This window comes from Drosophila bipectinata, chromosome 2R, assembly GCF_030179905.1.
Source record: "Drosophila bipectinata strain 14024-0381.07 chromosome 2R, DbipHiC1v2, whole genome shotgun sequence".
NCBI classification, from domain to species: Eukaryota; Metazoa; Arthropoda; class Insecta; order Diptera; family Drosophilidae; genus Drosophila; species Drosophila bipectinata.
The window spans coordinates 17,553,855-17,568,524 of NC_091737.1; the positions used below are offsets into that span (position 1 = coordinate 17,553,855).

At 43.8% G+C, this 14,670-nt stretch overlaps 2 protein-coding genes across 3 annotated transcripts; both read right to left on the bottom strand.

The window, feature by feature from the left end:
* Positions 1-104: 104 nt before the first annotated feature.
* Positions 105-2,622, bottom strand: LOC108125164 (Linking immunity and metabolism). Its single transcript, XM_017241259.3, has 2 exons — positions 622-2,622; positions 105-560 (listed from the first exon to the last, which is right to left on the bottom strand). Exons 1-2 carry the CDS (start codon positions 2,400-2,402, stop codon positions 527-529), a joined length of 1,815 nt encoding a protein of 604 aa, XP_017096748.2. The 5' UTR covers positions 2,403-2,622; the 3' UTR covers positions 105-526.
* Positions 2,623-4,849: 2,227 nt separating this feature from the next.
* Positions 4,850-14,362, bottom strand: spin (Protein spinster). 2 transcript variants are annotated; one of them, XM_070278568.1, is made up of 8 exons: positions 13,640-14,362; positions 9,481-9,838; positions 8,773-9,099; positions 7,889-8,150; positions 6,613-6,711; positions 6,371-6,553; positions 6,180-6,312; positions 4,850-5,672 (listed from the first exon to the last, which is right to left on the bottom strand). In XM_070278568.1, exons 1-8 carry the CDS (start codon positions 14,007-14,009, stop codon positions 5,623-5,625), a joined length of 1,782 nt encoding a protein of 593 aa, XP_070134669.1. In that variant the 5' UTR covers positions 14,010-14,362; the 3' UTR covers positions 4,850-5,622. The 2 variants fall into 2 exon arrangements, with proteins under 2 accessions (XP_070134669.1, XP_017096798.2); XM_017241309.3 differs by lacking the exon at positions 7,889-8,150 and adding an exon at positions 8,331-8,592.
* Positions 14,363-14,670: the final 308 nt, after the last annotated feature.

Here is a 14,670-nt window from a genome sequence, read left to right on the forward strand (position 1 = left end):
ATATGTATCCTACTCAGGTCTAAAAATAACCAAAAACCGTCCAAGGACTTTCACAAAAAAGGAGATAAAACACGTGGTGTTCGTGTGTTTGCTAGTCTTAGGGTCACGGGTCCATAAATTATCCTACGGGACGTCCTTATCGGCCCAATGTGTAAAGACCGAATATCTTTTGTTTGGTCTTCAGTACCTGCTGAACTTCAGAATGTGATTATTTCGTAACTCTTCGTACAAAAAATGAGAAAAAAACAACCCCAGAAACATTCCGTTGTCGGTTCTTATTTCACTTGAAAAAAATAGCTTGAAAGTGAAGTCCATACTGCTGAGTGAGCAGTTTTGTTTGTAGGTCTGGTTTCAAGGAGTCCATCCACTCAGTCTTGGAAGAGTATTGTATTTCCTTAAAATTGCTTTAAATAATCGTAAAAATAATGGCCAGCTTGGCTGGCACAGGCGTCTTGTTGTGAATATGATCTAATGAATTTCCATCCGAATATTAAATAGTCTTCTAGAAGGCACTCCTCCGCTCGCTCTATGAGAACACATCGCAGTCCAGCCATAGATCGCTGAAAAGAATATAGAAATATTAAAAAATATTGTAAAGCTGATAAGCGTGACTTAACCTACGGATTAAAAAACGGCGATCGCATCGGGTAGGTTCGCTTCGGCTGCCTGGCAGAACTCGCTCCCGGTTCGGTTCTGGCTGGCTGGTCACTGGCGGGCAAGTACTTGGCCGCCGGCTCGCTGGCAGGCTGGTATTTTGCCGCGGCCACCGCATTGTACAGTCTTGTGCTCCAGATCTCATTGCGCCCGAGCTCGGAACCTGGTGGTGGCGCACTCTCTTCCGGGGAGGGTGACGTCTCACAATCCATTGTGGGACTTGCAGGCTTCTCAGCCTGCATACACGGACTGACGACTCCGTGGCTGTACTTCAGGTGCAGCTTGAGGAAGGTCTGCCTCTTGTAGCGTTTCTTGCAGACGTTACACTTGAACAGCTTCTGTACGTGCCTGCCAATCCGGTCCGTGGGCAGGTCGTCTATCTGGTGGAACACTCTGGAGTGGTACTTCAGCGACTGGCGGGAGCTCAGTTTCTTTTTACACAGCTTACAGTCGAACCTGTCGTTTGTCGGAGTGGGCTCTGTAGATGCAGCAGGAATGGAGGATGTCGTTTGTTCCGAGGTCGTCTTCAGTAATTCCTTAGTCGGAATGGGCCTCAAAGTTGCGACAGGATGGGGAGACTCGGATTGTTCCGAGCTTCTCTTCAGCGATTCCTTTGTTGTAATGGGCTTTGTACTCGCTGCAGGATCGAGGGATGCAGGTTGTTCCGAGCTCTTCTTCAGTAATCCCCCTGTCGGAAGGGGCTCCGTACTTGCCCCTGGGTCCGAGGATGCAGGTTGTCCCGAGCTCGTCTTCAGTAATTCCTTTGTCGGAATGGGCCTCAAAGTTGCGGCAGGATGGGAAGACTCAGATTGTTCCGAGCTCTTCTTCAATAATTCCCCTGTCGGAGCGGGATCCGAGGATGCAGGTTGTCCCGATCTCTTCATCAGTAAGTCCTTTAATATTTGAACAGCTGGGGATTTTGGTTTCTCCACAGTGTCCGTTTGCTCTTCTACGTCGACAGATATCTCCACATCCGAAAGATCCACAGTTTCCGGAGTTTCGGATGAAACTATTGGCCGATGCTCCGGTAACTGTCTCGGCTCTGCTTGCAGGGGTGCTGGAACCATGTGCTGGATGGGGTGCTGGATCGGCACTGGCACTGGAGGAAGATTGGGAACAGGCTGATTGGGGAGTGGCTGGTTGGGAAGTGGCTGGTGGGGGAGTGGCTGATTGGGGACTCCTTGCCTCAGCCACAGCGGAGGGCGGGTAAGGAGATGGAGAGGGTAAGGGTGATGGTGTCGAATGCTTGGAACTACTCTCGCAACCATCGTCTCTAGCGGTCGAAGAGGGACCTGGTTGAGCGGCGGCATCGGGTGTTGCCTCTGTTCCTGCATTGGCGGCTCCAGGGGAAACGGCATCGCACAGGGATGCAAGGGCATCGGACCCATTGGCGGCGATGGAGTTGGTGGAAAGGTCACTGGCATATGAAACGGGTGGGTACTCCGCGGTGCCGACTCGTTAGGTGGAATGTAAGGCTGCATATTTGTGGCATTCCCCGTATTCCTCGCGTAGATCTCCGCCGCGTGCTGGGTAAGGTGAGCCTTGAAGCTCTCTATGTCGCCAAAGGGCTGCTGGCACAAGTAGCACGGAATGCAGAGCATAAAGCCCGGCGGAACGTTCAGATCCTGGGTGTTCCGGGCCAGTAAGTCGCTGAGCAGCGGCATCGAGGCACCCTGGACGGCCGAAGGACTCGTCCAAGCTGCTCCTTCGCCTGGTGACAGTGGAGGTGAAGGTAATCGCAAGTACATCCTTATATTCCGCTTGGCCTTCAAGATTCAGTAATTTCTCTTCTTCTTAAAAAGAAAACTCTCCCCGGGGGGTACAAAAAATTTTCTAAATCCCGTCAAGATCGTTATCTGGTAATGCTCACTAGGAGGTCGAAAATTGTGAAATAGAAATATGTACACTCTCGACAGGACGGCACGAACCGCATTCGCCGACGACTTGACGCGAACTGATATTGAAGCGTAGAAGTATTTTTCTTATATACTCCGGATGCCTGACGATCGCGAGTGACCCGTCCTTGCGAGGGTGAGTTGAGAAGATAAGGGCTGGTTGTTTGTGTCTCGCCCCTTTAACGAAGACCCTTTCTAAAAGTCGAGAGAAAAATAATTTGTGAGCAATCAACTCTCTATCAATTAAAACTCATTAGTTTTGTTGAGAAATTTTTTAATTTTTCAATCAAAGAAACATTTATTCCCAAATATTTCTTTATTTAATATTCATTATCTCGAATAGAGCTATCCTAGTGGGGACTATCGCAAAGAATTAATGGGACTTATTGGTTCTGTAAAGAGCGTCTTGATCCATTCGCTTTGAATTTTATTCTATTATCTTTACAAATATTCCTTGGAGTTATCTTTGTTCAAAACGTACTATACATATGTACTATATAGTTGAAACGGATCTAGGTTGCCAACGGAAGCCATGCTATTATAAATATATATATTAACTAATGACGCAGCTAGATTTTAGTTGCGACATAGCTTTAGGATCCTAATCATTATCCTAATCCTAATCTATAACCTCGTGATACTGCTTATAACACTAGATTACTCTCTACGAGCGATCATTCAGCCATTTTAAAATATGAAAAATATTGTTGAATTTTGATAATCCTATAAAAATAAATCTGATTAAATTGCTTTTGTGAGAAGAATAAACGTTTTTTAAATGCTTTCTTATCAGTGTTTTAATATAAAATTAGAAATATGTATTTGAATTTTAAATACCTTATCAGCCTACCTACCTTATTATCAATAATTCAGACATCTTGGTGTCAATTTTCTAGTGGCAGAATTTAATTGTTTAACAATTAAAAATATTAATTCGGACATTTTTTATTGGTTTTCATCGCTCAAAACGACACATTTCTGGCAGATGCTTTATGATTTATTGGTATAAAAAATAATTAAAATAGAAATATAATAGAATATTACATAAAAATATGATTTATTTCATTTTTTAATTCAACAAAATAGGTTTTGAAAACTATTTTCATAATATGGTGAAATTCAAAAATAACAGAAGAAAATAAATTTTTTCCAGGGTGGTTCTAACAACAGGTTTTTGTGTTTTTAAAATGTATATTAATATAAGGGTGGTTCTAACCACAGGTTTTATGTTTTTAAAATGTATATTAATATAACGGTGTGTGCTAGTTCAAAATAAAAAAATTATTTCGCTAAAAATTAAAGACTTTTTTATTGAAATAAGAATTTTCTAGGTATTTTGGTTATTTCCCTGCATTACAATGTCATTATGTACAAGGAATGATAAATTAAGTGTGTCTGTAATGACCCTAACACCACCTTTAAAATTAGGGTCCTTAACACAACACTCACCCTTCATTTTCATAAATTCTTACCTGATCCTTTACGAAAAGGGAGTTTTCTTGATTAAACATGCTCTCACCGCAAAACATCCTAGTTAGGGCGTTTTGGTATGCGAGTAAGGTCACACTAAGTTAACGATGGTTTTCGAAAATTCGAGATCGGGAAGGTTTTCTAGATCTGCCTACTAGTATTGACCAAACTGTACACATTTTTTCTTTTGAAAAAACTTAAATAATTGGATTAGCATTTTAAATATTTCTTAATTTGCAAAAATCCGAACTTTTCACAGTTTTCAGAGAATATTTTAACTATTCCTTAACTGATTCCAAAAAGGAATACCATTTATGAATCAGGACACTAATCTCCGTCGATCTGCGTTAAAATATTTACAAAATTAAGAAATAAAATTTTGGCCCATTTTTTGCCAAAAATTGTGATGTTACCCCTTTGAAAAATTTCGAAAAATGGGTCAAAATTTTTGTTTGTAGGTTTTGATCGAAAAAGATGCTACTCAAAGATACAAGATCGGGAAGGTATAACATTTCTGAATCTGACAAGTACAAGCCGAGTTATGCACATTTTTCCATTTAAAAAACATAAATATTTAGTTTTAACTCTGGGAATAAAACTTAATCCATATTCCCAAAAAATTTTACCAATTTCAAAAATAAAATAGGAACGTATAGAGAAGAATTAATCACAGATTCCTTAAAGCTATCTCGGTTGGAGATCTTGAGCTATATAGCAGAGATAAGGCTACGAAAATCGACGAAAATATTATCTTTTTCAAATCAAGTACGCAATTTTCTTATCTGCAGTCAGCAGAACTCCGACAAGGCAATAAAAACACAATTTAACAATTAATTTGTTTAGTTTCTTGGTTTATAATATAATTAATCTGTAATATTCAGTAATTTTTGAGGGTGCAGGCATATCTCCAATTTGTTACGGGTCTAACTAAGTAAAGCTACGATTAAAATATATATATATAAAATTAGAGGAAAACTATCGATATTACAAACTATGCACTTATCCAATGGCCCGGTATATTCTTAAATATATTTACAAGTCGTGTCATAATATACATAAAAGCATTGAACAATTTTAGCATAGTAGGCACTTTTGACACATTCTGCATTCGACTGCCCACGACTGATATATGTATGTACTTTGATCGAATCAGTTTCAAATGCATTAAAACAGTTGCTCCCTCCTGAATTTCGATTTAGCCTAAAATACCAAAACTAGATACATATATGTACGACTACTGTTGCATCACTACTGTTTCGGAGTAATGCTATGACTCGGGTGCATGTGAGAGAGTGTCTTTGCATATATCTATACAAACGGAGAAGTAGTTCGTGCTTGGTTCTTCATCCACGACGACCACAGTCCGTTCAATCCGATCGATATTTCCCTCCTAATAGGAACATCACAAGGGGAACCTTCGACGAACAGAATGCGACAGAATTCCCCGCCATTGTCTATGATGGCATGGTGTACTGAGGTGTACTGCTGATGATGAGCTTGGTGAGAGCTTAAACTAAAGATGGTTTTCAGTCAGAATATGTTCAGCCTGCAGCGCATCGTTGGAGCTCTGAGTGCGCAGCATAACCTCAAGGATCGGCTGGTATTAGGCAACATTCTGCTCCCGTCGCGGCGGCTGTTGCTGGGACGCGGCGTCTGAAAGATCCGATAAGAAAGTTAATCATTAAGTCAGGATTATATTGGAATTAAAAAACACAAAAAAAAAGCGATAATAGAAACAGGGGGCACGACGCTTTGGACAAAGTTAAAGCCGATCTGATTTTTAGTAGAACGCACGCATAACGACAACAAAATTTGGAGCATTCCACCTACCGGAAACTGGGGCCAAAATACATTCACGTGATACATATGTGCTGAGCACATACTTCCACACCTGACTACTGTGCTGTTATCACGTGCGTTCGCGGAGAGCGATATCAGTGCACAGGACCAGGTAGTCTGAGTTGAAGGACTCTATGTCCTTCTGACCGCTGGCCAAGGCATGTGACGATCGCTCTGCCTCCGAGGATCCACAGACGCCTGCCAAGAGCGAACAATTTTTTTTTTTTTAATTTATGGATGCTTTAACTTGATCGGGTGGCGATGAAGATCATGAACTTGTGTATTGCGGACAGATAGGGTCCTAGATTTGGGTTGCCTTACCTTGGGAGGCCTTTTGCCTGTCCTTGATGATGAAGCAGGCTGTGATCAAGAAGAAAATACCCCCCAGAACTTCCACAAAGCTGGTGGAGAACAGGGCATACTGCAATCCTTCGAACTGGACTACTTCCGAGAACTGAAAGGAGGGGAGATATAAGTTCTGAGAACATCTTTCGACGACGGGGAGTACTTACCTCTCCGGCTCTTTTTTCCGCGGTCAAGCTCAAGGTGTCTGCCAGTTTAGCGGCACCTTCTTCGATTAGTCCTTTAACAGTAATGGTCGTGGTCTCTACCACCTGAGACATACTTTCCATTTCAGTGGACAAACCAGAATCGCCGGGATTCTTCTGCAAGTGTTTCATGATGGCCTCAGACATCTGCGAGGGAAGAGGATCTTTTTATAAACTGAGTTTTAAGGGTTTAAGGATTAACTTACCGCTCCCACCAGGTAGGGACTGCCGGCATCACCCAGGGCATGCGAAATCAGGATCTGGAAGGCCTCAGCCGTGGATCGACGTGTAGGAACAACAACATACTATGGAGGGGAGCACAAATATCAAGTTAGTTAAGAGGTCTCATAAGGGTTAAGAGTTCAAAAGCAAAGCCAAGCTCAAAATAACAGCAACACCACTACCAAAAAGTGCGAAATTACTAATAAATTAGTGTTAAAACACATATAATTAATAAAATAATAATATTAAGCAGTTAGTGTGCGAGAGTGCTCTATAAATTATAAAATACTGATTTTAAATTGCCAAAAGCTCGCCAAAGATGGAGCCACTTAAGAATTTGGGGAACAAAGAAAGAGGCACCGCAGCCCAGTAACATTCTAGGGTTCGTGTCCCCAACGATGGGAACAGATACGGTGGCGGGCCTGACCGGGAACAGTTTTAACGCTACCTGGTTACATGGCGGGCATTTCTTTAATTCTAAATTGTGGCAATTCGTTGGCGTCTAAACTGTTGGACTCATTAATTTTTTACTGTTATAAACAAGTATACTGGGGGGGGTGGTTGTACATGAAAGCAGTGGGGGTGGCATGAAAGCAAGGTGGGTCTTCTGTTAGATAATCGGTTCTGGCCCGATTGCTGGTATTTGCAATGGCAAGAGGGGCAAGGGGGGAGGGGGGAGGCGGCTAAAAAGCGAATACAAGTGCGTTGACAAAAAAAAAAGCGGAAAATAGTGCATGTTGCGGGGTGTATATACGTCGTCTTGCCAAATATAGAACAGACCAGGCCAAGAAACCTGTGCCGAGAGTATTACGTCTGCTCGAGAGTCGGATACCAGAAGACCTTGCAGGCCATTATCTGACCCGCGATGGTGTTATCTTTCATTCAAAAGCTGCCACTGTTGATATTGCATCTTGCATCATCAGCAACACCTGACGGCTTATCAACGAATGTAAAGTAATCTACTATATATGGCTTATACTTGGCTACTGGTCACAATAATATCAATATATTTTTATGATGGACATCACCACCACCACACGATGGACAACACTTATGGGTTAGAGGCTGTGAGTAGATGTGGGATGCAGGCATTATGGTTCGATTTTTGATTATAACAGTAAAAAGTTAATGTTCAATTAATAATATCTGGGTGTAATTACAAAACAATATAGTAGTACTTGTGGATACTGTGCAGATAGTTTAGAAAGCATAAAGCGGGAAGTCGAGATCCCGTCGAGATACATGGATCTCTTGGCTTACCAGCAGGATGTCCGCAACAACTGCCCAATTTAGATTTAAAGCTAATTGCCCGAAAAAGATAAGGACATAGGTGCCCGCGGAATTGCCATTAACCAGGAGGCAGGCCCCGGTTAGCAGAGGAGCGCTCAGCAGCAGGCCGAAGGCGCAGATGATGGGATCGGCGGTGGGGTAGCGCTTTTTCAGGAACTGCGATAGGAACGAGCCCAGCGGCACACCGATCAGGCCCGCCATCATTGTGATGACTCCGAAGATGAACGCAACGCTGGGTGATAAGTTCAGGTTTGGTTAGTTTTTGGCCAAAAAGGTTAAAGGTGTCCTTTTGCAGGACATAACAGGGGTCACTAGAGGGCAGAGGCTTATGCAGTAGTTCGAAATTTGGCGAGCTTGTTGGCTTTTCGTGATGGCTTTGCTTGCTTGCTTAACACTTCAATATCCATCTTACCAGGAGCATGTCGGCGACTATCGACCAGCACAGGTTGAGGGCCACCTGGGCCACAAACACGAAGAAGTAGCACCAGACCTCGCTCTTCTGGGGCATCACCAGAGCGGCAAAGACCATGGGCGCCGAGATGATGAGTCCCGCCGCACAGATGTACGGATCGCACTTGGGATACGGACCGCGTAGTCGTTGGGCCAGTATGGAGCCCAGCGGAACGCCGATCAAGCCGGCCAACATGGCCACAATGCCGAACATATATGAGATGCTTAAGGAACGAATGGAAATCCAGATTTGATTCACGACGCATAGCTCGTTGGGTCGGGGGAGGTCAGGGGGTCGATAAGGTTGTGGGCCCAGTCCCCATTTTCACGAACGGATCTCGCAACCAACTTTGGGTATCTCTCGCCGTGAAAATGGGGACTCCCTCTCGGATGCAAATACTTACTCGTCTTGGACCAGATCATCGTTGCCCGGCTGCATCTTCATGCCTAGATAGATGAAGGAAGGACCCCACCACGCCAAGGCACCGGCCACAAAGGCGACGCAGGTGAAGCCAGCCGTGGAGAGCATGAAGGAGCGATTCTTCAACAGCTCGCAAATGTCCTGTTTGTAGGTGGTGGCCTCCAGGTTCTGGGATCCCTCGCTGTGACCACGGGGCGGGTCCTTGATGAGGAATATCAGCAGCACGGCAATGACACCCAGAATGGGGGTGACCCTCAAGGCCCAGCGCCAGTTGTTGGCCAGGTGAGCTGTCTTGGAGCCAACGATGTACCTGCGAAGAGGCGGAGAGAGGCGGGCCATTAGTAATTGTTATTATGTGATCCCGATCAGTTGACCCGTTGCATTGGCCGGCAATTAGGGGCTGCCTAAGTGCCAATCGACCCCCCCAGTTGACCCAGCACTCTAATTCAATTAAAGCCACCAATTGCGGCATTCCAAATGAATCCCAATATCAATTGCTGGAAGGCTGGAGTCTCGTGATGCTTCTCACGCTTCTTCAGAGATTGCGATACTGATTTGGAAGAGACTCTAGCCTTCAGCTGTGAACTTAGCCCCCATTAGCATATCGCCTGATAAGCTGCCAGACCTGCTGGTGATAAGAGCTCATCTGGCGGCGAACTGATCTTTGGTCGGACTCCACTTGTACACTCACCCCAGACCGGATCCCACGGGAATGGCAAAGTAGAACATCGCCAGCATCTTGGAGCGCATGTCCGAGACGAACAGATCCGAGATGATGGTCGGAGCAATGGTGCTATAGGAGGCTTCTCCGATCCCCACCAGCGCCCGGAACGTGATGAACCATCCAAAGTCCTGCATGTACGATCCCAAGAAGGTCGTTGTGCTCCACAACGCCACACCCACCGCCATAATCCAGGGCCGGGAGTAACGATCGCCCAGATAGCCAAAGATCGGGGCGCAGACCATGTACGAGATGACGAACACGGTCTGAAGCAGTCCAGCCTGGTCGTTTCCAATCTTGAAGTCATCCCGCACGTCCGTCAGCACTCCTGGGGAATGGAAAAAGTTTGTTATTAAGCTATCGGGTTGATAATTGAAAAAATAAACAGATCGTTTAAATATCCGGCATATTAGCGGGTTTTACGTAAGTCTAGTCTCGGGCTGAGAGTGCCTATAATTGCCACTCTATAAGCGAATGAATTGCGAAAACTTATCAGATATATGGCTCATCCTAGTACCCTCGATGTCCATTAATTAAACCATCAATATCTATTAAAACGGAGCCATGACAGGAGATAAGAGCGTCCTCTTATCAAGCTCTCGAGTTACAGTTACAAAAGCTCCAATCAAAAGCTTTATTAAAAAATATAAAGAAGCCTTGCAGTTACCTTCTGATTAAATATGATCACCTTCGCCCACAATCCCCACCATTTCCTAAACATTTAAAAGACCATTAGCTAACGGATATGCAAGCCATCAATTTAATGGCCAAAACGACCTCCGCCGATAACTGTTTATCTTCCGACATAGCCGATTCTATCTGCAGCTCAGACTGAGCTTCAAGCCCGTGAGTGTGTGTTCTGAGCTATTCTTCGTACATTGGCCTCAGGCTTCTAAACAAAAAAAAAAAAAATACAAAAATAATAAGAAATTCAGCTATTTAGGTGCTCGAGCACCGAAAAGTAAACAGAAGCCGCCACTAGGAGCAAGGGGCAAGGGGGAGGGGAGGTATATACATATGAGGAAGAGTGGAGCAGGCGGAGAGAGTGATCAAAAGCTCAACAGTTGGCCATAAAAAAAAAACGGTGAAAAAAGCAAAAGAGAAACAGAGCCCAAAGAGAGAGTCGCCCGCCCCACTCCCCCCGTTACAACCGACACGCGACAAGACGAGACTGGTGCTGCAGTGAATCAGCGTTTGCTTTTTAATTATTCCATTTTCTGGGTCTTTTTGCTCATTTCGCTTTGAGAAATTTATCGTACGATGTTTTCGACCAATCGGAGCGTTTGTTTGACTTGCCAAGTGACGTAACGGTTGGAGGACGCCACGCGATAATAGTGTGTGTATGCAGGGTGCATGGCGCTCAGAGATAGAGAGAGCGAGAATGCGAGAGAGAGGCATGGGGCACACCCCAACGGGTGGGTAATCTCTGGTTCCCCGCAAGACATTCCGATTGTTTATGGCATTCTTGGCCCAAAACAGAAACAGTGGCAGTACGAAACAAAAAAAATAGTATATCAGTACGTAGACATCCTCTACCCCAAAAGACCCCATTACCAGCCAAGTATTCCCCAACAAAACAGGGGGGGGGGGGGGTCCCATACCAAACACGCGAGAACAAGCCGGCAACCGGAGACTCAGAACCAGTTATTGGCTCTCTTCTCTCCCCAGAGAGAGGGAGATTTCTGATTTAAAGATTACTTTTTTATTTTTAACACTTTCTAGGGAAGTTTAGTCTAATATAATTCATTTTTTATGCTTAATTACCCTTTAATCAAGCACTCTGGAGTGGTCATATTATTTATGAAGAACACTGGGGACTGCTGAACCCGCCAAAACCCAAACAGACAATGAATGAAAAAGTGGTTTTTGGTCGAAAGTGACTGTTCTCAGTGGTACCCCCCCTTTATGGCCGGTCTCTGGCATCTGGTGACGTTAACCTTGAAAATCGCGCGATGTGCAGCGTAAGCGTTTTAAAATCAGTCGATGATTAAGCCAAATATCTGCCAGAAAATGATATTTTTCGGTTAAAAAAACACAAAAAAAACAACCGAGGCTGCGTGTGACTTTCGCTTGGAATGCATTTGAATGTTGTGCCCAAAGAGAAACTTTCTTTTCCGACCAGGTGGAAATCAATTGTGAAAGCGAAGACGCCAACAGATCAGTCAAAATAGCTCCAGATCTCCACTAGTCCCTACCTTAATATTTTAATCGATATCCCCCTTTTCTAGCGGAATGTGGCCACTGCACTTTCGCAGAGGGCGTTGACACAAAAATGCAAAATAGAACCAGTGACGTCCAAATCTTCGATAAAAATATGCAAAGCCCCAAGCTAGACATTCGAATTATACGGAAATATATGTATTAGGAGCGACACAGAAAGAAAATTACGAAACGGGGTACTAAATAGCGTAACCTCTTAATAGATCCCCGTTTTAAATTCAAAAAAAATTGAAAGTAAAAAGATTTTTTGAAACAATGAGCAGAGGAAATTATTTAGATTCTGTTTCTTGTCTGCATGGGGGCCAAGAAAATTTACGTTAATACATATAAGCATTTAGCCCACATGTGTATATTTAGACCAAAATAACCAGTAGAGCTTTGTCCCGATCAAAGTTCGGCACCAGATTGTCAACAACAGCGAAATAATATGAATGAATCGAACCAGATCTATAGAGATCTATATACCCGACCCATCCAAAAGGGTATATTGCTATGAAATCGTATGCAACAACCGACAAATTCAGCAAAGTTTGGAGGTCAGACGCAGCAAAGGCCAGACGCGCTTTAAATTATAATTATGTGTATAAGGCGGTCAGACGTCGGACGACACCTGTAGCGCGTAACAGTAAACGTGGGATTGTGTCGAAATTGGCAAGGTAATCTAATCACTGAACTTTGTTAAAAGCCCTACAAGTTTTGCAGCGACACGTGTTCGAATCAGCACCCAGTGCAGCGGTGCAGTTTTTACATTGTGGGCGTCGGTTCACGACCCGGTTCACGGTTGCTTGTAATTGTTATCAAAATTCCTCATTCCTCACTCAGTGACTAATCCCAGCTACTTCCTGCTGCCGATTATAAGTCGTACGATACTCTGAGTGACTCCTATCAGAGGCTTAAGGCCCATCCCTCCATAAAGGAGAGTATAAAATCGATTTCTAATTGAAATCTGCAAAGCCCCCCCCCAAAGGCAATCAACTGATAACTGGGCTCAAGTTCTTGGTCACAGGATTTCGAAACATTCCCCTGTACACAGGCCTATAAATAGCCCTCATGCTGACTATACTCGACTTGGATAGACTCTTGGTAATGATTATGGAGATTAGGTTGAGCAACAGCCCGTATGGGGTGACCGTTTTTAGTCATAACTTGTTACTCCGTGTAATCTCGCAAGTAAACAAGTTTCCATTTAACGTACAAGGGGCGTTTGTATAATGGAATGTGATACGAGACTCCCGACACTCCATTTCTAGACCAAATAGTCGTCGTTTTCCGGATTCAATTGAACGCGCCCGCATACGAGATGCTAGAGACCCAAGAAGCTAGACTCCAATTTCCACTAATATACATAAACAAACGAGAATTCGAGCCAATCAACATCAACTATAGTTTATTTTTAAGCCGAAAACATACGATGAGTCGCTAATTGTCACGCGGGCGGATCCTCTGATCAGTAATCACGAAGAGCGATGTACCAAGAAATCGTGGGGCCAAGATCACCCCACGTCAGGTGCCCTGATCTTTATTTTATTTTATCACACCCGGGTGCTAGGAATGCTCACAAGAAGCTCTTGATTGATTGCCAACGGGAGAGAGAGTGGAAATGTCCCGAGGAAGCAGTACCCTTTATCAGTAAATTAGCAGGCGATAAAACGGTCTGTCTGTTCGGGTTTATGAATATATATGATCGCGTGATTCAATTGTAATGATTAGTCATGCCCCACAGTCAGAAAAGTCATAAACGCGTACGCAATCAGTATGGTTAGTTTTGAAAACAACATCAGATTTCTGGGGAAACTCTCATTCGATGATTAAGTCTGCTGTTGTTTGGCATTCATTCCCAGCCTCAATGTCCCTGATCCTTAAGAAGAAGCCTTATCGCAGTTCCCAGTTTTCAGTTCTGAACACTTACCGGCAATCGTAAAACGGTCCATATAGTTGATGAGGTTGACGAAGCAGAGTGTCGACACCACGAACCACTCCGACCCCCTAACCGCACTCAGTCTAAGGGGCACGGCCGGGTGCGGCATAATGTGATCCCCCGATGGGTGAGGGGGGCGTAGTCGATGTCTCTCCTCCTCCATGCTGTCTGAGTCTGAAGGCATCAGCTGCTGCGATGAGTATGTGGCAGGCAGTCCGATGGGGGCCAAGTTGGCAACATCCTCGCGGCTACCGTTCCTACTGCTTACGCCGCTACTGCTGCTCTGGCTCATTGCGGGATTATCCATGGCGGCCGCAGTGGGTAGCGGCTGGTAGGATTGCTTTTGATGTTTCTGCGACATTCACCCGTTCTCTCCTCGTTCCCGCCGGTTTTTTTTTAATTCAGATTCGCGGATCTGTATCTAATATACTCGTTTGGCAAAACGAAAATTGCAACGCGGCACACGCACACTTGGCGAAAAGAAACTTCGTTGGCAGCAGCGTCAGTCGAGTATTTTGGAGCACCAACTTTATCTACGTAAATAATAAGTTAGGTGTACGGCACTACGGCACATCAACGTAGATGATAAGTTATGTGAACGCCACTAATTTCTACCGCAGCGGTGCTCAGCGGTATTGCTCTTTTGCTACTCGATTTTCCAATTGTTTTGGCAAAAGTAGTTTTTATGGAGCTTCGTTGGCGTTGAGTGTGACCAGCTTACCCTTTCGATACCGATAATTGGGATTGTTATTAATACTAAAATACCAAAATATTTATATCGCGATACCGATAACTATTATCGGTACTATTTCTAATAGTATTAGAACTATTTAAAAGGACTTTTATTAAGAAAAAAGTTAATAAATAGTTGGGTAATATTTTTTATTAATTTTAGGAAACAGAATTACTAAAAGCTTACAGACATATTTGAAAAAAAATTATATTCGATATATCGATATATTCCCACAAAAAGCTTATAGCGGTAGAATTTGAATTAATTTATTGAGCCAATTTTTAGATTT

Excerpts from the sequence above, each read along its gene's own strand:
- LOC108125164 (XM_017241259.3), bottom strand. The coding sequence starts at position 2,402 with ATGTACTTGCGATTACCTTCACCTCCACTGTCACCAGGCGAAGGAGCA. Across the intron at positions 561-621 it reads CGATCGCCGTTTTTTAATCC|CGATCTATGGCTGGACTGCG; the intron begins GTAGGTTAAGTC and ends TATTCTTTTCAG.
- spin (XM_070278568.1), bottom strand. The coding sequence starts at position 14,009 with ATGTCGCAGAAACATCAAAAGCAATCCTACCAGCCGCTACCCACTGCG. Across the intron at positions 9,100-9,480 it reads CCCGTGGGATCCGGTCTGGG|GTACATCGTTGGCTCCAAGA; the intron begins GTGAGTGTACAA and ends GCCTCTTCGCAG. Across the intron at positions 8,151-8,772 it reads GATGATCTGGTCCAAGACGA|CGTTGCGTTCATCTTCGGAG; the intron begins GTAAGTATTTGC and ends CTTATCACCCAG.